Source organism: Nicotiana tabacum, chromosome 7 (genome assembly GCF_000715075.1).
Source record: "Nicotiana tabacum cultivar K326 chromosome 7, ASM71507v2, whole genome shotgun sequence".
In the NCBI taxonomy this organism is placed as follows: Eukaryota; Viridiplantae; Streptophyta; class Magnoliopsida; order Solanales; family Solanaceae; genus Nicotiana; species Nicotiana tabacum.
In genome coordinates this window covers 11,969,438-11,995,326 of record NC_134086.1, presented here as the reverse complement: position 1 = coordinate 11,995,326, position 25,889 = coordinate 11,969,438, and the positions used below count along the sequence as shown (strand labels likewise).

At 34.2% G+C, this 25,889-nt stretch overlaps 1 protein-coding gene and 1 pseudogene across 2 annotated transcripts; one reads left to right on the top strand and one right to left on the bottom strand.

The window, feature by feature from the left end:
- Positions 1 to 412: 412 nt before the first annotated feature.
- On the top strand, positions 413 to 16,172 carry LOC107767205 (uncharacterized). 2 transcript variants are annotated; one of them, XM_075256944.1, is made up of 10 exons: positions 414 to 513; positions 584 to 654; positions 2,209 to 2,397; positions 2,566 to 2,742; positions 2,979 to 3,163; positions 13,004 to 13,099; positions 13,941 to 13,986; positions 14,351 to 14,457; positions 14,526 to 14,627; positions 14,711 to 16,172. In XM_075256944.1, the coding sequence occupies exons 2-10, from the start codon at positions 630 to 632 to the stop codon at positions 15,797 to 15,799; spliced, it is 2,016 nt and encodes a 671-aa protein (XP_075113045.1). In that variant the 5' UTR covers positions 414 to 513; positions 584 to 629; the 3' UTR covers positions 15,800 to 16,172. The 2 variants fall into 2 exon arrangements, with proteins under 2 accessions (XP_075113044.1, XP_075113045.1); XM_075256943.1 differs by having other exon boundaries at positions 413 to 654.
- Positions 16,173 to 16,446: 274 nt separating this feature from the next.
- LOC107767206 (putative indole-3-pyruvate monooxygenase YUCCA10) lies at positions 16,447 to 24,636 on the bottom strand (annotated as a pseudogene).
- Positions 24,637 to 25,889: the final 1,253 nt, after the last annotated feature.

The window sequence follows — 25,889 nt, the reverse complement described above, 5'->3', positions numbered from 1 at the left end:
GACCAGAGGGAGGGGGAGGGGTTCTTGGGGGAGGTGAGACAAAAAATGTTTTTTTACGGGTTTCACGTGTTTTTTTGTGGGTAAACACCCAAGTGCTATCTGGTCAAAAGTAGTATGTTTTAGACACACTTTTAAAAAATTAAGTGTATAAGATATTTCCTGTGAAAGAAAAATGTGTAATAGGGATTTCGCTATAAGATTAACGAGTAAACTATGTATTTTGACTTATTTTAACAAAAGAATAACTTGTAAGTACTACTGTTTATATGAATTTTAACATTCATCTCCAAACACGTAACCAGTGGAGGTTATTTTAGTCTTTCAAATAAAAAGAGTTGAGATTATGGAGGTTATTTTCGTCTTTTCACATAGAAAGAAAGTTTAGATTAGCGAATATCAGAAAACAAAAAACCACGCGCGGCCCTTTCTTTCCTGTTCTTGTTGGTCTGTTCCATGGAAAGTAATTACAGTGATGATTTCGAGAAATACACACTCACTCTGCTTCCATAACTTGTACCATATGCTACCTTTGTAGTACATTTCTGCTACATTCTTCTTTCTTTAATTGAATTTTTCCTTTCAGCTATCAGTAAGCATTTGAGCTGAATACGAAATCATCAGTTTCCCATATGTCTAAGGTTTATCGCGTTAAAGGTCAGTACTTTCTGAAATACCATTACTTTATACTGCTAAAGGGTCTATCTCTCTCTTCTTCTTTTTTTTAATTTTTATTTTATTTTATTTTATAAATTTCAAGATTCTCATTTCTGATATTTCTCCTAGGTTGTTTGATAGAATTGAAGAGGAGTTAGTTGTTTATTTCAATTACCAGTAATATTGTGCACATTAATTTTTAACCCTAATAAGAAAGTTTATTACTAGTATCCAAGGGTATGGTTTAGTGGTTAATGAATGGATACAAACCTTGGAGAACGGGTTCGAGTCCGTACCTAAGGTTTGATGAACATACTTACCTAGTACCTGTGCTGGTGGGAGTTAATAGGTATTCAGTAGAACAGTTGGAGTGCTCGCAAGCTGGCCTTGACACCATAGTAGAACAAAAGAAGAGAAAAAGCTCAAGCTGGTCTAGACACTACTGTTAATTAAAAAAAGGAAAAGAAGATTATTACTACTTGTAAATTGTTCATAAATAAAGTAAATGTTGAAAAATATCTGATGAAACTACATATGATCCTGTTGGAGGTGAAAAAGCTTCTTTGGTTTAAGGCATGCCGCATGCAATATGTTTTTGGGGTGCGTAAAATCTTTGAAAAATTGCAACTTCTTAGTTGGGAAGGTGGTAAAGCGGCAAGATGCTTCTTTAACAGTTACACAACGTGTTAGTAGGAGAGCTTTGGAGTTGTTCATAGATCAAGTGACATTGAGAAAGAGTTGATGGAAGTACACATAATGTTCTTGAAAGTGCAAAAGTTTTGGCTAAATGGGTGCAATGTGTTTATGCTGGGTTATAAAAAACTTGCAACTTGTTAGAGATAAAGGTTGTAAGGTGGAATGCCAATTTGTTGAGGTGGTTGCACAGCACGTTAATAGGAGCATGCACAGCCTTGAAACTTCGGAATTTCTAAAGTCAGAAATTTCTACTTCTGTCTTAGCTTATTGTGCACAATTACTAATTTTACTTCCTTTTTTGGTTAATACATAATTTATGTAATGAAGACTGTTATACAGCACACACTAGGTGAATGAGGCATAAATTCTCCTGCTTATAACAAGTGATATGGTTTTCGCCTTGGGAATGCTTGATTGGTTGCAACGGAGACAAAGAGGAAAGAAACTAATCTCAATCTGTATGCAGTGATAATAAATATATCCGACAGCTTTTTCTGATCTATTTACCATGAGTATTATCACCAAAAAACCATTTGCTTCCTTTTAGGTACTAATTCTCTTTATAAATACAATTATGAATTCTGACTTAGATGATAGTTATCTTAGAGAAGTCAAAGGATATGATTTTCACAGTAGAAAATGCTTTAAGGGAAGGTAACCATTACTTTGTAACTTTATATTTTCTAGGCTGGTTGTATCCTTGCAAGTTGCATCTTAGAAACATACTTTGGGTCCAAGTAGTATATGATAACTCAACTGTGATATGTAATGGTTCTTGCAGTAGGAAAGTCTCTATTGTTGAATTATCATCTGTTTTACTATTGGCTGAATCATCATTTGATTAAACTGCGATGACAGTTCTTCGTAAGAGAGTCGAGAGGGCTGAGCGGAAGCGAATGCAAAACTATAAAGTGCACCCGGAGCGACTATCTGCACTTGAAGAATTGCTTAATGAGATTTATACAATTTGCCGCCCTAAACCAAGTGATTATGAAGTTAGGAGAAATTTGGTTTCTGTCTTCAATGAGATAGCAAAGGATATCTACGGTAACCTCTGCAACCTTTTATAGTGTAACTCAGCAAATGGATCCTGTGCACTGGCTTGTAGTAGCTTTGTTAATAGACTTAATCAACTACACAAATTTGAGTGAGTAGGCTATTTATTGGATTATATTTTTACATATTACAGCATGATGTGACAGTTCTTTTTTTCAGGGCGTTCTGGTAATATTCCTGTTGTGGAGGAGTTTGGATCTTTCGTGATGGATCTATTCCATTCAAAGAGTGATCTAGATATATCTGTGAATTTTGACAACAGTTCAGTTAAGATTTCGCATGAGAAGAAGATTCAAACTCTCAGGAAATTTGCAAGGAAGTTGTATGCACTTCAAAGTAAATCTTTGATTTAATTCCTTCTTTTTCCTTGATACTGTCTGCAGTTCATGGGTCACTGTCTTTGTGTCTAACATTTTACTTTGAAGAGTAGGACTAATTCTAGAAGAAAAGTAGATTAACTGCTCTGATTATTTTCTAGGTAAATAATTATGCCGCCACTTCCAAGAAATGGCTATTTCCATTAGTAGAACCATTTAAATAAAGCTTTTCATCTATGGTTTTCTGTGCTTCAGGAGATGGGCATGTTGCTGGCGTTCATCCAATAACAGCTGCCAAGGTGCCCATTCTGAAAGTTGTTGATTGTGGAACGAAAATTGAGTGCGATATATCAGTTGAAAACAGGGATGGAGTTTCAAAGTCTAAGATAATCCACATGATTTGTTCACTCGATGAAAGGTTTCAGAAGCTGAGTTTTTTGGTAAAATTCTGCTCTCTTGTATGCTATGCAATATGCACAGTTGTTCATGAAACGAAGTTAAAGTTTAGTTCTGCTTGTGCAATAGTTTGGAAGATCTCTTATGTGATTCGCGGATGCACAGTAGCAGTACCATAGGGCTCACTAGTTCTTGACACAGTTGCCTGTGTGCTACCCAATCAGAAAGTCATCAAGTTGGTGAGAAGGCCTGTGCTAGTAATGCTGTATGGTGGGCCGGGCTGGGACCGGGACCGGACCGGGCCCGCGGTCCTAACGGGCTAAAAGGACCTGGCGGGCCGGGTCACATAAAATAGCCCACGATAATGCTGTATTCTGGGCCGGGCCCGGGCCTAAATGGGCCAAACGAGCCGGGCTTAACGGGCCTGGGCTTAGCGGGCCTGAGCTCTGGCGGTCCCGGGCCTCACGGTCCCGAGCTTCGTGGGCTCAACGGGTGGAACCAGCCCGTGACGGGCCTAAGCCCATATGGTCCTGGGCTAAACGGGCCGGGCTCGCGGGCTTAGCGGGCCTAACGGGCTTTTTTTATTTCCGGGCTTTTTTTTAATTTTTTTTTGTTTAAGGCAATTTCTTGTAAACCATATCATGGCTATATAAAAAATATATATGTAGTATATATGTAGAAATCTAATTATTAAAGTGCTTGACGAAAAAGTAAAATAACAAAACAATAGTAAAACTAAATTGCCATGCATAATAAATTAATAAGAAAGTACAACATGAAGCATAAATACGTCTAATAATTTTAAAATAACACAAATTGTTGAAAAATCTTAAAAGACGAATTTGCGGATAAATACCATCAACACAATACGTTATATGCCTCCTTAAAATGCCTGTGGTACACCCTGAACGAAAATTTAAGACTCTTCCACAGTTCTTACACTTTAATATTTGGCCTTCTTCATTTTCTTCAAGCACTTCATAGTAGTGCGAAACAAATAAGCGCATTCTTTCCGAACGAGGCATGATGTAACTTGAAAATTAAGATTGAGACTTGAAGTCTTGAAAATTGGAGATTGAGAGAAATTTAGATTGAGAAATGAGTATTGAGTATTGAAATGAAGAAGAGGGAGGGGGTATTTATAGTGTTAGAGAAGGTTAGTTTTGTAAATTGAAAAAAAAACGGCTATTTGTGCAATATGGCCGTTGGTGGTCATTGGGGGTGGGGCCCTCATTTTGAATTTTGAAAAATCTTGTTTTGTAGTATATATAGTATACTAGTATAGTATATATATATGTAGTATATATAGTATACTAGTATAGTATACTATATATAGTATGTTATGTATATATATTTCCAAATATAATTTCTTATAATGTTTTGTAGTATATATATATATATATATATATATATATATATAGTATGTTATGTTATGTATATATATTACCTTATATATTTTCTTGTAGTATATATTGTATGTTATGTATATATATTCCCTTATATATTTTCTTGTAGTATATATTGTATGTTATGTATATATATTATAGCTTATAAATAATTGCAAGTTAAAGACAAAAAAATATTGCAAAAAGATATTCAAGGGCATGTCTTATAATTTTTATTACCAAAAATGACATATCTTTCTTAGTCTTCCTCCCCCCAATGGAATGAGCACAACAAGGTACTAATACCACCACTAAAAGGGAAAAAACTAAAAGAAGATGTGCCAAAGTACAAGTTACACCATAATCTACATTGTATCTCTAACAAATCTCATAAATCCTTCAAGGTTCGGAGGAGGTTGCGTTGGTGGTGGTGGAAAAGAAGCTTGTTCATCACCACTTCCGGGCGAAGCAGCATCCTCCGCAAGTTTCGCCATCATTTTTTCATAAGCTTCATCTATCGCCGGTTGTGATTCCGCAATTCTAAAGTTTCTTCTTTCCGAACGGATCCAATCTCTGAACAGTACAGATTTTTCCAAGCTCTCCCTCATAACGCTCTATGATCACCTATTTGAAGTCTTGCTTGACTGAAAGCGCTCTCTGATGCAACAGTTGAAGCTTGAATAGATAAAATATCCCGAGTCATCCTTGCAAGAACCGGAAAATGTTTTTCCCTTGCCTTCCACCATTCCAAAAGATCAAAAGTGTCGTCTGGATTCTCCTTTTCAAGTCCCTGCGACAAATAAACTTGAAGCTCATTTAGATGTGAAGTTTCATCATAATTATCACCTTGAGAACCCCTGAACTCCGTCCATGATTTAAGTGCTTTTAAGCCTGCAACTCTTTTAGACGATTGTGAACTAGACGAAGTAGGGGTTGGAACATTTGGTCTAGCATGCTCTAAGGCAAGTTGATAATCATTATAAATTGTTTGAGCATTAATTTTAATTGAGGCTTTTGCATCTGCAAGTGTAGCAAATTCCTCATTTGAAAGATCTAAAGCCTTATAAATATTTGAGTACAAAAAATGAGGACCTCCTAATTTCATTGTAGGATTTAACATTGCAGCAACACCATAAATAGGAGGGATAGGGAAAAACTATTTTTTAAACTTTTCTTTCATTTCATTTATAGCAAGTTGATAAATTTCCCCACCCTCCGAAAATTCAACAAACAAATCACATAGTGCTGCAATATAAACTGAACAGTTTGAAATAGTAGGATAATATTGCCCAGAAAATGCATTTGTAGCAATTTGAAAATGTTCTAAAAAATCTATAAGAATTTTAACATTCGTCCAATCTTGAGTAGTAAGCATTTTATCATCATCCTCACCACCTACCCGAGCATTAAACGTTGCATTAATTGAGTTTCTATATTCATATGCAACTACTAAACTTTTGTACATACAATTCCATCTAGTCGGGCAAGCTTGAGGAACCTTTCTTTCTCTAAGGCCATATTCATCACATTTTTTAAAATAATCTCTAGGTTTACTTCTACGGTTTGAATAAAAAAGCCAATTAAGAGCCATTCTAACCTTTTCAATTTCTAAATTTAAAATTCGCATACCATCACCGACAATTAAATGATAAATATGACAAATACATCTAACATGGAATATATTCCTAAATGCATGATTTAGTGTTGTTGTAAGTATGCCTATAGCACTAGTGTTACTAGAAGCATTATCCATAGAAATTGCCATTATTTTATCTCTAAAGCAAAAATATCTACAAATATCTGCAACAGTGTTAGCTATAAACTTACCTGTGTGACGTGAATTAATTATTCTATACGCAATAATGCGTTTTTGCATTGTCCACTCCTCATCTATCCAATGACTTGTAACAGTTAGATAATCACAATCATTACCACTTCTACCAATATCAGTAGTAATAGAAATCCGATTAGTTATATGAGTAAATAAATACCGCAAATATTGTTCATATTCATGTTTATATTTATAAATATCGCTCTTAACTGTTGCGCGAGGCCAACCTTTATAAGTAGGATTAAAAACTCTTCTAATATAATGCACCCAATTAGGATTAGAAGGAAAAGAATAGGGTAAGCACATAACGGTAACCATCTTTGCTAATTCTTCACGATCTCTATTTGGATCGTAATATAAAATACCTCCGGTCACAGTGTTAATTCATGGTTAAACTAGATTTGAACCTGTACTAGGGCTATCCGCAGAATCTACACGTGTCCCCTCTAGCTGCGCTTTCATTTGTAAATATCTAACTTTATCTCTAGGGTGTATTTTTATGTCCCTAGTCAAACTACCCGTGTCGCTACGGTCTCCAGTATATTTATGCGCCAGTAATTTCCCACATGTTTTACACTTAGCCTTATTTTGTTCTCTTACTTGAGTAAAAAAATTCCAAACTAATGATGTTTCTAGGCGTTTAGGAGGTTGTCTATTAAAACTAGGGGTTTCTACAGGTGGGTCGGGCGGTACATCAGTTGGGTTATTAAAAGGACTAGTAGGTGTATCATCTAAATCCGGTTGGGTTTCATTCTTCATCCTCATTTTCCTCATCATTTTCAAAGATAGTTTGATTAGGATAAAGAGCATTCATAGTTTCATCATCTAAATTTTCACCTGGTGCAACATTATGGCAAAATTGACTATCGGAAAATTGAAAACAGGGGTTATCACTATCAAGAATAATAGGAGCAGCAGGACGTCTACCAGGTCTGGGTTCGGGGAGCCGGGGGAAGGGTAGTAGGTTGGCCACTACTTTCACCAGTTTTAGCTTTTCCCTTACCACCAAACATTTTTATCAAAGATGTCATATTAATTACAATTATGCAAACTAAAACACACAAAAATATATTCTTAAAACTTAAGAGTTGAAACGAGTTTACCAAATTGCCGAACAACTTCTTGAAAATTGAAAATCGTTAAAGACTTGAATACTTCAATTCACCAACTCTCTCAAATCCAATTATATATAACGCAAAGAAGATGATAGAAGAGAGCACAGTTAAACATATTGCTCGAAGAATCGCAATTCAAGAAGGAGATAAAATTGATTTGATAAATCAATACTTAGAAGAAGTGAAAAGAAACTTGCTTCAGTCACTGGATCAGTGCGAAAAATCAGACACTTCAATGCGAAGTGAAACAAGTGGTGATGACCTCGTGGAAGATACACAACCAATATAGCCAGAGGTAATATTATCTGACAGAGATATAGAAAAGGTGGAAGATTTCATTGTTGAAATCCCCCATTCTTCAACAGATATAATCTGTTTGATAATGACTTTTGAAAAGTTATAAACGTTTTCATTTGTGTTATAACCCGAAAAGTGCTGAAATTCTGCACTTCCTGTACTGATTAGGATAGTCTCATAATAAGTGCGGGTTTTATATGATTCACCCGGGTAGTATAATCCATTAATCAGATATCTCTGGAATATTTTCCATGGTTCTTCTTTTCTCTGAATCTCAGAGTTTTCAAGGAGAAATATCATTTCTTTCTTTGATAATTTCTCGTATGACTTGATATCATCGTTGTCTTCTTCTTTAGCAATTGAAGCAAAAGTATCACTTTGCTTTTTTGATGCCAAATAAGCTTGCAGATGTCCATATAAAGGACTATCTTCTGGAATATCTTCCAGATGTATAGAATGTCCTGATGATTCACCTGTATGAGGTACTTTTGAGTTTATCAAACTCCTTTTTCCTCTTTGTATTACTGGAGAATTTGATGAGGATCCGTATGACGATCCTTGAGAGTAAGTCTTACTAGGGGAAGATCTTCCCCTACCTCTGCCCCTGGTGGCCCATGAAGGGTCCATTCTGCATAAATAGCAAGTCATTAGTAATTAAAAAAGACATCATAATTCTATCGCCGATATAATCTTGGCTGGGGAATTCACTTTCAATTAACTGAAGAATATCAGTAACTTCATTAAAATTAGAGCATTCATCTTCAATTTTATTAATAATGTCAGTCATAATTTTATCAAGTATAGAGTTCCTTTAAGTTTCTGTTTAAATTAATCACTTTAAGAATAGCGATCAACACCTTATCATCAAATAACATGGTATAATAATTCATAATTTATTCTAAATATTCCCGGGATAGAAAATCCGGAAGAGAATTATCAATTCCTTTTTTGTATTGTATTTCAAAATCGAAAGGCGCCAGCTGAGCCTGCCAGCTAGCAAATATTAATTTAGAAGCATCGTGCTTAAAATCTTTGTCAAACATATATTTAACAGATTGAGCATCAGTTTTTATCAAAAACTTTTGGTTATACAAGTCTTGAAATTTTAAAACACATTTAACAATTGTTAACATTTCATGTGCCACAGTAGCATATTTCTTCTGGGCTTCGGTCCATTTACCAGAGTGAAATCTTATTAGGTATTCACTCTTATTGTTGGGATTCACTTGTTTTAAAATCCCTCCATAGCCAACATTAGACGCATCTGTCTCGATAACCTTTTGCCAAGTAGGATTAGCAAGGGTTAAACAAGGTAGAGATTTAACACGCTGTTTAATACTTTTGACTAACTCAGTATGTTGGTCAGTCCAAGGCTGTCTATGATTCTTTTTCAGCCTATCGTATAGAGGAGCTAGATCTCGTGATAAACTTTTGTAGAAAGGGGATATATAATTCAAACTTCCCAAAAATCTTTGTAATTGAGTCCTGTCAGTAATAACATCAGGAAATTTCGAGGCAAAATCAATTGATCTTTGTATAAGGGTAATTTTTCCCTGGCAAATATTATGACCTAAAAAACGAACATTCGTTTGGAATAGACTCATCTTTGGTTTAGAAATTACTAAACCGTTTTGTATAACAATTTTCTTGAAAATATCAAGATGCTTAATATGCATCTCCAAAGTTTTAGAAAATACTAATATGTCGTCAATATAAACGATGACAAAATCTAAATAAGGGTTAAAAATATCATTCATAATTTTTTGAAATTCAGAAGGGGCATTTTTTAAACCAAATGGCATAACATTCCATTCATATTGCCCAAATGGAACATTGAAAGCAGTTCTATAAGTATGCTCTTTAAATACTTGAATTTGCCAATAACCAGATTTTAAATCAAATTTTGAAAATATATTGGCGTCATATAACCTAGATAGCAAGTCCCTTTTATTGGGGATAGGATATCTAATCCATTTTAGATGTTTATTTAATGGTTTATAATTTATAACTAATCGAGGGATACCTCGTTCTTTTTCTGCCGCATTATTAACATAAAAGGCAGAACATGACCAAGGAGATTTTGAGGGTTTTATCAAACCCTTTTGTAACAAACTATCAATCTCGTTTTTGCAGAATTCAACTAGTTCAGCATTCATCTGGCAAGGTCGAGATTTAGTAGGAATATCATCCTCAGAGAAATTTTCTTCGTAAGGAAGAGTTACAATATGCCTTTTCCGGTTCCAAAAGGCACTAGGGTGATCGGTGCAAACATCAACAACCATCTTTTCAGCAATCAATTTAATCTTTTGCTTAACTTTAGCAGACTGTAAAGTATCGAATATATTCATGCTAAGAATATCTAATTGTAATGAATCAACATGCCTTTGTTTCATATTAATCAAGACATTAATATCTCTAGTTACGGGATCTGTAACAAAAGAATAACTTATCTTTTTATCTTGATAAGTAGCAGAAAACCCATGTTCATCTGTATTATTGAACGGATAAATAACATTAATAAAAGAGGTTCCAAGTATAATTGGAGGGTATAACTGGTTTTTTACCAAAAAGAAGAAATGAGGAATACAGACTCTATTTTGGCAAATATGAGTATTTGGCAGTTTGTACTCTATATCTAAAGCATGACCAGAAGCGGATTTAACCAAATGAGTGGTCTTTTGAAAATATTTAGTTGGAATTAATCCTTCCTGAATGCAGCTTACATCTGCACCACTATCAATCATAGCTATATCAGTTATAGAAAAGTTATTATCGATCAAAATAGTACATTTAATATATCATTTATGTGCAGTAATAATTTGCATCATACCTAAAAACAAATCAGATTTTTCTTCAGTTAGATCAGAAATTTCTTTTCCTTTATCATTAGAAAATTCAGAAATTTCTTTAGTCGAAAATTCAAGTAGAGAATTATTTTTCTCAATTTGAGTAATTCGGTGATCGCAAATCATTTGATTTTGCTTAAGAGACTTAATATCCCTTTTCAAATTCTCAATTTCTTCTTTTAAATCATCAAAAGAAGTATCTCTACTAGGTGTACTGGACTTTTGAAGTCGTCTATTAATTTCAGATAAAGAATAAGGTGCAAAATGTTCAAATTCGTTCTTGTATTTTTCAACAGATTTTGAACTACTAGAACTAGAACTTGCGGCTAAATTAATAATTTTTTCACGAAGTTTTTCATCAGTAACTTCTTTTAAAAGTTCTATTACATTATCAGATGTAATAGTTTTTATATTTAGATTATCAAATTGTGATTGCAATTTATAAAATTCGTCACTATCACAAGTACAAATATCACCTTTGTTAGTAGTGCAGGAAGTATCAGCATTTTTATTATTATCAGAAAAATCAATTAACTCAACTTCATCTTCAGATTCAGTCTCCGAGTAATAGTCAGATTCTGATCCTGAAGTGTATAACAAGCCATAAACCTTATCGTGTAACTCATCATCGAGTTCTAAGGTTTTTAGTTTTTGAAGCTTGCAATTTGGAGAAATATGACCAAACTTTCCACACTTGTAACACTTAATATCAGCGAGATCTCGTTTAGATCTATTCTTCGCAAATCGAGTAGATTTCCGATGCGCTTTTCTAGTATCACGTTCTTCCTTAGGCCTATATCTAGACCTCTTTTTCTTATACGGGCTATCCGGGTAAGGATACCTATGATATCTGTTTTTCTTCTTCCTACTTTGAGTGGAAGTTCCGGGTAAACCGAACTGAGTACAGAAGTCACCTAATTGGGATTTCTCTTTAAGCTTATCAATCTTAAGCTGTCTAGAAAGCCTTAGCTCATTACACAATTTCAATCCTTCTTGTGTACAAACTCCTATAAGCTTACCATATACTAGTATACTATATATATATATTATATATACTATACTAGTATACTATATATACTACAAAACAAGATTTTTCAAAATGAGGGCCCACCCCCAATGACCACCAACGGCCATATTGCACAAATAGCCGTTTTTTTTCAATTTACAAAACTAACCTTCTCTAACACTATAAATACCCCCTCCCTCTTCTTCATTTCAATACTCATTTCTCAATCTAAATTTCTCTCAATCTCTCAATTTCCAATTTTCAAGACTTCATGTCTCAATCTTAATTTTCAAGTTACATCATGCTTCGTTCGGAAAGAGTGCGCTTACTTGTTTCGCACTACTATGAAGTGCTTGAAGAAAATGAAGAAAGCCAAATATTAAAGTGCAAGAACTGTGGAAGAGTCTTAAATTTTCGTTCAGGGTGTACCACAGGCATTTTAAGGAGACATATAACGTATTGTGTTGATGGTATTTATCCGCAAATTCGTCTTTAAGATTTTTCAACAATTTGTGTTATTTTAAAATTATTAGACGTATTTATGCTTCATGTTGTACTTTCTTATTAATTTATTATGTATGACAATTTAGTTTTACTATTGTTTTGTTATTTTACTTTTTCGTCAAGCACTTTAATAATTAGATTTCTACATATATACTACATATATATTTTTCATATAGCCATGATATGGTTTACAAGAAATTGCCTTAAACAAAAAAAATTAAAAAAAAAAGTCCGTTAGGCCCGCTAAGCCCACGAGCCCGGCCCGTTTAGCCCAGGACCATATGGGCTTAGGCCCGTCACGGGCTGGTTCCACCCGTTGAGCCCACGAAGCCCGGGACCGTGAGGCCCGGGACCGCCCGAGCCCAGGCCCGCTAAGCCCGGCCCGTTTGGCCCATTTAGGCCCGGGCCCTGCCCAGAATACAGCATTATGTGTTAGTACTTAAATGAAATAGGAGATTCATTATATCACTTTCTCTAACTCCTACTTCTGAGATAAATAATTTTCTGAAAATATATGGATTGGTAGTGGTAAATATAAACATTAGAAAGGCCATGTGACTTCCGTAGCACATGGGATGAATTTTACTTAGAATAAACTCGAAAGGTACAAAAAGAAGAAAGATGGAAATCAAAGTTGTGGTTTGTAAAAGACTATAATATATATTTTTGGGTTTACGTTCTGATAATATACCCCCCCCCCCTCTGGAACCATGGTCTAGTGGTCCAAATGCTCATCGGTTCTTGTTGCTATATTGGTTTCCTTTCTCTTATAAAAATTGCTCGTCAGTTCTTGTTCATAGAAGAAGATACAGGGGTCAACTTATGTATATGCTGACAGATATCTTTAGTTTGCATCATTGTATTTACGTCCTCAGAAGATATGATCTCTTGTTTTTGCAGATGAAAGCTTGGGCAAAAGCTCAGAATATTAATAGCTCAAGAGACAAAACTTTAAACTCATTATCTATAATACTTTTGGTTGCTTTTCATTTACAGGTATGAGCCAAGTACAAATTGTTTCTCTGTTGCTATCTTACTCTTTGTTTCTTGGTTGCATATTGAGGAATTCGCGTGCAGATTACTTTGAGTCAATATGAATTTTGCCTTAAGTTGAATGTTTTGTCACTGTGGTTAATCAGTCTGAGCCTAGGAGCTACTGGTGAACTAATAGTTTACATAACCATACACAGTTTACTCTACGGTGAAATCATATTATTTGATTCTAGTCTGCTGTGGTTTTTCAACTTATTCAATGCTCTTTCATGATTATGTTGCATTTAGCTTCCTGTAATCCAATAGGGACCTTCATTTTAGAAATTTCCAATGCTATGGGATACAATACCTTATATGAAAGCAACTCTAAGCACAATAAAATTCCCAAATTTAAAAATGTGCTTTGAACGCCAAATTTGGGCACCCTCTTGTACAAGTGATATTGCTCTTGTAAACTTCATTATTACTGGATTTTACCCTTGTATTTGTCAATTTATAGAAAAAGAAAAATGTAAAAGTCTATACTTATATAGGAAGCCAATAGCTTATTTAACTTCTTCTCAATTTCTTTTCCTCATGCTTATTCAGAATAACTTTAATGTTTCTGCTGCCTATTTACGAATTCTGCCTTTTGATTTAAATTCGAGGAGGACATATATTTTGAAAGCCTTGCCTTTTTGTTTGTTTTGCTTTTTCTGAAAGGAACTTTATGTGTGCTGAAAAGTATGTGTAGATATCTCGTTCCTTCCTAGAGTGCTAGTCATGTAGTTGTTTAGTTAAGAATCTGCTGTTTTTCTCATTTGGGCTCATATGAACTTCTCCATCTAATGAATGAACTTTGCAGACACGAAATCCTCCAATACTACCGCCATTTTCTGCCATATTAAAAGGTAATGCTATGAATCTTTACTTGTTCATTTTTCAAACGCCTCTTGACAGGTATTTACTAATTTCAGTATCGGTATTCGGTACACAGTGCAGTGAAGTACTGTATTAGTAAAACAGAATTCCCAAAGCAAAATTCCCAAGAATGAGGGTCAAATAGGAAATCCTTATATCTTTTCAGTCTGCTATAGATAGTGAGGAATTTAAACCATATCAATAGACTAGATTCTAAATTTCAAGAAAAACATTGTTGAGATATTTTACTCAAGTAGATTCTAAATGATGCTTCTAAATCCGCTAATTTTTTTTTTCATGAGATTTTTGGTTTTGAGTAGCTTGGTATTATTTCTTGGCTTGGGAATGTTGTAGATGGCTCTGATCCTGATTCAGTGGAAAAGTCGTTGAATAAGTTTGTGAACTATGGGAAGAGCAACAAAGAGTCGGTGGCTGAGCTGCTAGTTACTTTAATAATCAAGGTATAGTGAATTTTAGTAACTCTGGCCATATCTTGAAGTGTGCTAAGTATTGTTTCATTTCATTGCAGTTATTGTCGGTCGAGAAACTATGGGACAAAGGACTATGTGCAAGCACCTATGAAGCATCTTGGCTATCTAAAACATGGGATTCTAAAGTTTGCTGCATCAGTGTAGTTATTTTTCGCTTATTCAATTCCTTTCTGCTTAGCTATCTTTGAGGCGCTGAATTAATGTCTGATATTGATCTTCACAGGTTGAGGATTTCACGGATCAATCTCAAAATGTCGCAAGGGCTGTTGGGAAAGGAGAAGTAAAGCAGATATACAAGTGTATCCAGCGTACAAGCGAATACATCTCTGCTTATATGGATGGCCTCGTCGAACTACCAGCATTAAGATATCAATTATTCCGCCATGCTGCTGCTCCCTTTCAAGTGGATTCTCAGACAAGTAACATTGAAGAAAATGGAAATAGCATCACAATTCCTTGTAGAGATATCAAGAATAAGGAGGATCAAAGTACAGAAGGCCAGAAAGAAAGTCAGGAGGCTATACCTTCAGAAACTATCACGACTAAAAGGAAATGGTCTACCGAAGGTTGGGAAGGATTAGCTTCTGAACCTATTACGGCCAAGAAGAAATGGTCTACCGAAGGTTGGGAAGGATTAGCTTCTAAACCTATCACGACTAAAAGAAAATGGTCTACCGAAGGTTGGGAAGGATTAGATTATAAACCTATCACGACTAAAAGAAAATGGTCTACCGAAGGTTGGGAAGGATTAGCTTCTAAACCTATCACGGCCAAAAAGAAATGGTCTAGCGAAGGTTGGAAAGAATTACCTTCTGAACCTATCACAGCCAAAAAGAAATGGTCTACCGAAGGTTGGGAAGGATTAGCTTCTAAACCTATCACGACCAAGAGGAAATGGTCTACCGAAGGTTGGGAAGGATTAGCTTCTAAACCTATCACGGCCAAGAAGAAATGGTCTAGCGAAGATTGGGAAGGATTAGCTTCTAAACCTATCACGACCAAGAGGAAATGGTCTGCTGAGGGTTGGGAAGGATTCGCTTCTAAACCTACCACAACCAAGAGGAAATGGTCTAGTGAAGGTTGGGAAAGATTACCTTCAGTGAGTTGGGGACGGTCAAAGGAGGACGGTGTAACACCTGACTCTCTCTGGACAAAAAGAAAAACATTAGAAGAAACCACAGGAGGAACTTCTTCTGCTCAATGGTTGATAAAATCAGACACTAAACATTGGTTCGCAAGAAAGAACAATAAGTGTGCACCTAAGGCTAAGTTGTCAAACACGCAGACACGAGGTTGGGGAGGAAGACGATGAACCATTTGATTCGACGGCTTTGGCTTCTGGTTGGTTGAATAGCTAGCTAGCTTTGCCTGGTTATCATTCATACCAACTTCTTTGATTTGTCCTCGTTCATACGCCAGAAGTATTTTGCGCGTATGTAGTTGAATCATCTGCCCATCAACTTTTACATTCTTGCTAGGACTTAGGAGTATCTTGTATGAGCTAGGACCCCCTTGTTATCCTCTTGTTTTGTACTGGTTTTGTTAGGACATTTTTGTACAGGCAATGACCTAACAAAATGGAGTATTTAACTGCTCAATGTACATTAATTCTATGTACCTAAGGAGCATCAAGGAATGCAAGTGTAACAACAACTATGATGTAATCCTTAGATGATTTCTTTCCATCCTTCTATGTCAGCTTGGTGGCTAGAGTTACTCAGATACTTAGTAGGAGGTAGCAGGTAAAGATGTCTGCAAGCTGGCCCAGATTCTACCATTATAAAAACAAGGAAATCGATAGACAAAAACAATCAATCAGATAATTCCATCGCATTTATTTTATTATAGAAGCTAAAATCCAACAAAAACAGATTAAAACAAACAAGGTTTTAAGTTTCTAGCTGTTAAGTAAATAATCACCAACATAGTTTGGCATTTTGACATAACAATAAAAAGAGTCTAGATTTTCTCTACTCTAACAATGTTTATATTTTCTACTATAGATTTAGCATCCATTGATATGCCAAATAGCCCTCTTTTTGAAAAACCTGCACAATAAAGCCCATTCTCTCCTTTCCAATGGTTTGGAAATTCATTTATCAAAGTTCCATCATCAAGGAAAATGGAGCTATAATCCTGCAAAGAATATTTCACAAATTTTAGAAGAAAAAAATAAAATAAAAATACGGTTTAACTTCTATACAATGACAATGTAAGTTAAAGTCATAATTACTTATAATAAGTGAAATTATAAGTTGAAAAATTAGGTGATAATTTTTTACAATAAGTTAAATTATACTGATGTCTAAAGTTTCATTTATGTAGATACGAGTTAAATATATAAAATAATTATGTGAATGAGAAAAATGCATTAAGTGAACACGCACATATTCTTGTTTCCTCTAAATTAAACATGTTTAATAATCTGTATTTAGAAAACTTACTCTTACACCATACATCTACTAAGGTAAGAGTCGAATTTCTTTCAAATTAAGTAGAAGAGCATCAAAATATTATGTGAAGTAAAAATTTAGAAAAAAGTAGAACAAGCATTTAAGATAAGTTTAATTTCTGACACTGACAACGTAAAAGAATTTTTACACTATGAAATTACTTAAAAGATAACTACAGGTAGCTACCCAAAGTAACCTGAAAAATAAGGCAAGTTACTTGTTACAACATGTTAATATATGCAATAATAATATAGTGTATACAAACAACAGTTATAAATTAAATCCATGTGAGATTTTTCAGTACGAAATTGAATTTAGTTGGACCCCAATACGGATACGAGTACAGAAAAACCAAAATAAAAAAATTCCATTTAGGAGTAGTCTCTATTAGGCAAGTGGAACAATTTCAAGACTCAAACATACAGAAAAACCATAGAACAATTAAGACAAAGAACAAAACTTATTTAACAACTATTTTTTCTGTGGGTAAATTTTAATAATTGTCTCGACAATTTATAACACGTACCTTTAGCCATTTGGTAGCTGCATTCTTATATCCAGTAGCAAAAATTATTGCATCAAATTGGTGTTCTTCCCCATTGTCAAAAACTACTGTTTGTTCCTTTATTTTTGATATTCCAGGAAGTACCTAAACATTCACCAAAACCAGCATGCCAATCAGGTGTTTTCACAAAAAAATATCAAATTAAATCAATAAACTAAAAGAATTCAACTTCTATATATCAATAGTAAAAGAATTTTACACTGTCAAATCACCTAAAAGATAATCACAATTACAAAATGCTAAATTTTACTTACAGTATAAAAATTACTCACACACTATAGTATTGTAAGTTAAATCCTAAACTATAGTTTGCTAATGGTAAGCTTCATGGTTTCAAAAGGCAAATCAAGCCTTTTTTTTTTAACCGACTAGCGGCACACAATTCAAAACTCGTTGGATAATGGACCTGTTCCTCTATTCTTCTTCACTTTAATACCTAGGGGCAGAGGGAGAGTAGAAGCTAAGGGTTCGGTCGAACCCGGTAAATTTGGTTCAAACTATGTATTTGCCTTAAGAAATTCATTGAATATATATAAACTATGAATTCAAAACTCAGTAATTTAAAAGATTGGAAGCTTGAACTCATAAGTTTCAAATCCTGGCTCCGTCTTTATTAATAACGGACTTTTGCCTAGAGCAGAGTTTGAACACATGATGTTTGCCTAATCAACACATCACGAGTTGCGCGCTTACCACTAGACCAATACTCTGCGCGTGGGCAAATCATTTGCAAGCCATGTATTTTTCACATGATATTTTTACAAAATAGAATGAAAAATTTGGTACTCTTACCTTAATCTCTCCAAGTTTAATCTTGTCAATAGCACCAACATCAATTACTGGAGATCTACCTTTTGATATTTTGATATAAAATGGGCCTTCTTCTGGTTGAGGTATTCCTAATTAATCCAAATTTCCAAATCTAAACTTAGCACACCTTGCAATCAGAGTATCCACCAAAGATATTGGTAGATATTTTAGCAATAACATTCCAGTATGCACCATTTCCCTTGTTAGAACATGAATCTGTAAACACATTAAGAGAAATTAACATTAATCCTTTAGTAAAAGGTAATTAACTAATTAATAACCATATTTAATTTTTGGAGAATATCAGGTTTGAATTTTATGCACTGACGGTATGAAAAAGATTGATCAATTATTAGGTAATTACAGATAAATCTTTATGATAAACATTAATAGGTGACCACATAAAAATGATGATGAACATGCTATATATTATAGATGTTAAACTACGTACATTACTAGTGTAAAATTTATTCTATGTTGCCAGTGTATAAATTTAAATCTGATACAAATACTTTCATCACGAGGATATGATATGAAATTCCTCCTAGCTCACTCAACCTTTTTTGAAAATTTTCGCATCCAAATTTGAATTATTAATTTTCGACCTCGAGATAAAAATGTACATCATTTTGCTTCAAGTTCAATGTAATTTATAGTTGTATACAAGTACAAAGTTAAGATCAAGTTGAATTTTTGAACTCCTAAGATGTACATTATCATTTACAACTCTTAAGATAAAATAATATCTCAATGATTAATTTTGAATTATCTACTATAATAGGTTATATAACAAACATATTGCTATCTCATGAGAATCAATGCGTTTTTTTTGGGTGATTTAATTAAAACATAGTCGGTTTTAATTATATTTAAACATTTATTTTTGTTAATTTAAAATACGTACAAGTAAAACAAAAAATACATACAATTATGATTTTATCATATTTTCATTCTCCTCGCAAGAATAAACTAAACCAACAAGAATGATTTTAGAGAAACTTGAGAGCATATGATAAAAATTGCTTGAAATTTGGATAATGTTAGAATGATAACAAGAAGAAAATATACCTAGTTATTCTATTGCACTCTAATTAATGCACTTTCGTCTAAGAAAAAAAAGCATGAATGAAAAAAGACATTATAAGAAATTGTAATGTGGGAAATAACCAAAAGAATAATATCAAAATTGATTGGAAAATATATCCATTTGTGTGGTGTATGTGAAATACTGGAGAAATATCTATATAAATTTAATCGTGAGAGAATAGATACATAAAAAATGCAATAATAGGTGAGGAGGTCAATGACTTATGTCACTAATGTAATGAAGAAGGGTGAAGGGCACTCTTTTTAACCATTATGGAATATTTGGTGCGAAATTGTCGTCCCTTTCCTTATTTCGTTGATAATAGAGTTAGCTTCTTAACCAGACCGTTTCGAATATTTTCTAAGAAAAGAAGAAAACACTATAGTAACATATATGTATTTCATTTTCTTCGATATCATTTTTATTGCTTTGTGTGAGGTTGCATCGAGAGGTACTGCTTGCTATTTAAGAATTGCTTCAAGGATCTCATTGATGCTTCTTGGAGCTTCTTTGGAACTATGAAGTCACCAGATGATTTCTATCATGTCCTTCTCTTTGTGCACCGACTATCCTTTCCTTGCATCTTGCACTAAAGCAATTGCAGCAAGTAAGAGAAAAATGCCACGTCATTCCATATATGAAACGACGATTTTTGTGCAGCTGCTGCACCCTTGCTTTAGAACATATTCGAAGATTCGAACATTTTTGTATGATTTCTCTTGCACAATCTTTTCCATGTTAAGCGAACAACGTGCATGGCCAGATAGCTCTGTAAACCTGGAGATGGAGAATGTGGATAATCCATCAACTCCCATAAATTGTCAAGTTATCGGTAAGTTGAATTCCCTCCAAATGGAAAGTAATCTTACTGAATTGGAAATTTCAATCGACTCGAAACATGTAATTAATCACATTAACTTAAATAAAACACTTGACTTATGATAATATTATAAATAATTGCGTGTGGTTGATATACTAGCTAGGGTTTCTAGCAGTAGAACAAGGTGGGACACCTTTTTGATAATATTGTATATCTAGTAGTTCGTCCTTTAATTTGTTTGCTCAGGAACATGTTAGAGCAGACAAGCTAGGAACTACTTTTGTTAGACAATCGACATATATATAGTAGTAGACTACAAGGGCATGGTGCCCACCATGAACTTGTATTTTAATTTGTTATGACACATACTAATTAGTAAAATTACTCTTTTTAACCATCCGGAAAAAAATCCTCCCTATATACAGGTCCCAGCAGTTTGACCTTCATACCCGAGTAATAGGAATATGTCCTTAATAATTCCTTTAATCCCCAATGCCACCCTTAATTCCACTCTTTCTACCATAGAATCAACTTCAATGCAAATTGAATTGCACCCTAAAAAAGAAGCCAACTTCATATGCATGTCCCATGTATTAGTCTTTGTAGCCATATAATAAGTTTGAGACAAAAACAAGCTATCACTTGAAATATGCATGGGAAGAGTAGGGCTAACCCAATAACCAAAAATTAGTAAGGAGACTGAAGTAGGTTACCATGAGACAAAAGATCTTTCAATCTTTAGTGTGCATATCCTTCTTTATCTAGAAGATTATGCTAAGATAAATTACCTAATAAGGAATTTGGTATGACCATAGTCGTACTATTGCACTAACTCCAGTATTGACTTTGCATCAACCTCTATGACAAGGGGTAAATATTGCATTATGTTTTCGGGCCCTTGGCACAGGGGCGGCTTAATATTGTTGGTGTCCTAAAGTAAAATTTCGATGAGAGACTCTAATTTGTTAACAAAATAAATTTAAATATTTTGTTTGAAGTCTATTATTTTTTAACTCTTTTAGATATAAAGTTAATAATTTTCTTATAACGAGTTATTCTAATAAGCCCCTTTTAGCTAATAATATAGCTAATTCGATCCATTTAAAAAAAAAATCGATTCTTGTTATCTTATTGAGTATACCGATGAACATATTATCTTCTACTTGTAGTATTTTCTTTAGCGTTATATAATTTAAAAATAAGTCTAAATTACCATATCAGACTATTATGTTTTAATCAAGGCTAAGGCAATATTATGTTTAGATTCTTATCATATACCCTTTAGATTATTCAAATCTCAACGATCAATGTTAATAGCAAATTAAAAAATTTCTTTTCCTTTTTGTATTAGTTTTTTTTACTATTTAACGTTCAGATACTCAATTTTTTATTAATTATTTTTATAAAATTACTACCAATGGAAAGTGGGGCCCCCAAAATTTAGGGGCCCAAAGCCATTGCTTGGGCTGCCTTACCCTTCAGCTGGCTTTGCCTTGGCGGCACTGAACTATATTTCCATCATTTTTGGAAAATGTACGGACAATTGCCATTTCCCTCTTTGTTAACCAACGGAAGGCCTCCTCGTAGCTTTCTTGAGCTGATATCAATAGGGTATCTATATCTCTTATATTATCAATGAGGCACCTAAATCTTATCCTGCCTTGTCATCCCTCTTGATTAACCAACGGAAGGCCTCCTCGTAGCTTTCTTGAGCTGGGCATCAATATCTTGTACATTATCCTGCCTTGTCATTCCTCTTTATTAACCAACGGGATGCCTCCTTGAAGTTTTCTTGAGCTGATATCAACGGGAGATCTATATCTTGTATATTATCCTTCTTTGTCATCCCTCTTTATTAACCAACAGAACGCCTCCTTAAAGCTTTCTTGAGCTGATATCAATGGGACATCTATATCTCGTATATTATCAATTGGGCATCTATATCTCGTATATTATCCTGCCTTGTCATCCCTCTTTATTAACCAACGGAAGGCCTCTTTGAAACTTTCTTGAGCTGATATCAATGGGACATCTATATCTCGTATATAGGAAGGTCTCCTCGTAGCTTTCTTAAGCTGATATCAATGGGACATCAATATCTCGTATATTATCCTGTCTTGTCATCCGAGTATATATAGGGTTAAATCTATATTCGTTTAAGGTAAGTCATCTATACTCAGATTTTACATGACTAATATCTTTTTTGTCATGTGCCTAAATTAGGCATCATGTCCCTATAATGTGATGTTTATATTTGGTTTAAGAAAAGTATCAGCAGAATAATAATTTCGATATATGTGGTATGGATTCTTGCCTAAGTTGAAATAATATATTAAAATAAAAAGAATCCTTCTCTCTTTATATCTTCCCTTCCTCTTCTAGCCGAACCATCAACCTTTCCGCTGCTCTCCTTCGTCAAAACAAGGAATTACCGCTTTCTTTTAGTAGGCAGAGACGGAATCAGAATTTAAATTTGATTAATTTGTTATTTAAGTTTCTTAATACTGCATTGTGTGTTTAGAATTGTGAGTTCAAATATAATACTTAGTAGATTTTCAAGGTATTTTCACATTAATAAGATGACCTCAACCAACGCATACTCAATAGAGGCCGCTTTTGCTAAAATAATATATTTGGTATTTAGAGTTTATTAAATATGTACAAACATTAAATCTAGAACCTAATCATTAATACTTGAAGTTGTCATTCTTGAAAAGAAATCATAAGGTTGAAATCTGACTCCGTCAACTAATTGGAGGTGAAGCAAATCAAATCTATGTTTGAGAAAACAGGATTAAAGAAAAAAAAAATGCAACACCCGATAAAAATCAAGAGATTTTATGAGAAATTAAAATTGGCGAAATAAGTTGTGGCTTGTAAATAGGAAAGATGATGAGACGATAAGGGAAAGATATTCACCATATTAGTTATTCTTTTATTTATTAATTTATTTACTAATTTGCTATGCTAGAAAAGCTGTTAAAAGATCTTACCACGACCACGTTATTAAGCAATTTTGTTATTATTTCCCCTTAGAAGTTATTCCTGTATAGGCTGGTTTTCCTTCCTCTATTCCTTAGAAAGGAAAAAGAAATTAAAAAATTTCCAACCAAAAAATTAGAAGTGAAATATCAATTAAATCAACAAATCTGTAGTTAAGGGTGTGACCCAGCATTTAATAATGCAGTTGGATAAAAATCATAGACGACTAAGGTTCAAACCATATAGCCGAAGGTCTACCAGAAACAATATCTGGAGGTAGAGATAAGGTCTGCATATACATTACTCTCCCCCCAGATCCCACTTGTGGAATTACACTGAATTTGTTGTTGTTGTCATAAATGACTAAGGTTCAGGGGCGGAGGTAGTGTGTTCTCAACGGGTTCAATTGAATCCATAATTTTCGACGCGAAGTAAACATTTATATGTAATATTTCATTAAAATTGCAAAGATAGTAGATATGAACCCATAACTTTAAAAATATAATGGGTTCAATGCTAAAACCTTAGAAGTTGAACCTATAGAATTTAAATCATGGATCCGCCTCTGCTAAGGTTCAAATCTTAGCAGAAGCAACGTTAAGTTATAATCTTCCTATCTGTTGCTTGTTCGGCAAAGTTACGATACATGTGCTGGTGAGAAGTAAACTAAGTAGAATAATATAGATACGAATAAACTGACCCAAACACTATTGTTATTGTAAAAAAATAAAAATAAAAATAGACAAACACAAATCTACATGCATGCAAAAAAAGAAAGAGTCAAATTCAAGGTAGAGAGGTGTACCGGGCTTCTAACAACAATTGAAGTGCAACTCTTATAATTAGAAAGATCAAAAGCAATCTCCATTCCAGAATTTCCAGAACCAACAACTAAAACTTCTTTTCCTTCATATTTTTGACCTGATTTATATTCACTTGAATGAATAATTTCTCCTTTGAATTTTTCAAGCCCTAGCACTTTTGGTATATAACCTTCATTGTTTTCACCACTAGCCAAAACCAAGAAATCACAAGCATAAGATTCCATTTCTCTAGTAGCCACATTTCTTACTTTGATATTCCATTTTTTCTCTTCTTTTTCATAAAATGCCATCTCCACACAACGTTGGAATTTTGGGTTGATATTAAAATTCTCAACGTACTCATCTAAGTATTGAATAAACTCATTTTTTGACAAGTATTTTGGTGCTGAATTTGCATGTGGCTTCAAAGGCAATGAACAAAAATCTTTAGATAAATGCAAGTGAAGTCTATCATAAGTTCTTTTTTTCCATAAATAGCCACAACAATCTTCTTTTTCTAACAAAACATTTTTTATGGCCAATTTATTCAAACAAGCTGAAACAGCTAAACCAGCAGGACCAGCTCCAACTATAACCACTTCCACTTCTTCCTTTGCAAAACTAGCCATTAAAATTTTCAGACAAAGAGAGATTTTTTTTTTTGAGAAACTTAGACAATGGTGTATGTATGAACCGAACAAAGTAGAAAATTGAGAATTTTTTTGGCTGGTTTTATGTCACAAAACCAACCGTTACATGCAAGAAAATGATATATACTAGATTAGAAGTAAGACTTGGAATTTTGTCATCTAGTTTGTTTTACATGGAGACAATTAGCTTGGTTTCTTCCTCTTTGTTCCTCATCTCTAATTTAATTACTCTATCCGTTTCATTTTATGTGACGGTGATTGGATATAGATATTTTGTGACTATAAGGAGGAGCCACATAAGCTCCAGGGTGGTCGGTTGAACCTTTCATTGGAAAATTATATTGTGTTATAGGTCAAATATATGTGTAATTGTAACAGCCCAACCCACTAGTGATATTATCCGCTTTGAGCTTAGGCCTTCACAGGTTTAAAATGCGTCATTAGAGTCTAAGGCTTGTTAACTTATACACCCAGCATTCCACTTGTGTTTTACCGATGCGAGACTCTGTCTAAAGTTTGGGGGTGTTACATACACCCCTTCTTATGGACTATGCGTCCTTGATGAGGTTTGCCCCACCGCATGGGATTTGCCTAGACTCAGCATTGAGGTTTGCCTCGCCAAACCGGAATTTGCCTAAACTCAGTTGAACTCTGACCCACCAACGACAAGGCTGACATAAGAGTGACTCTAATACCATCTGTAACAACCCATCCGGTTAGTGACATTGTCACGAAAATAGCACGGACTAGCCAGTTTTCGAACTGGTAATTGAAAAATAGCCAGCTTTTGCAAAGTCATTGAAAAATAGCCACTATTTTGCCGCAACACGAAAAGTTCCAGCATAATATACTGGAGATTGGAGCACCTGTGTATAAATTTCCAGCATATTATGCTGGAATATTTTCCAGATTTTGAACAGTATTTTCGTTCAGATTTATCTTTACATGAAAAGTGGCTAAATTTCGATTACTTTTGAAACTCCGGTTATTTTTCAATTACCACTTGTAAGTCCGGTTATTTTTTAATTTCACCGCTCTGGACCCTCACGGGTTTAAAACGCGTCACTAGGGTTTAAGACTTGTTAACCTATATACCCCGTATACCTCTTGTATTTTGCCGATGTGAGACTCTGTCTATAGTTTGGGGTGTTACAATAATAAATCTTAAACATGAAATTCTTGACTTCGCCGTTAGCTATAAGCGTGTGTCATGTAAAGATAAATGAAAAATT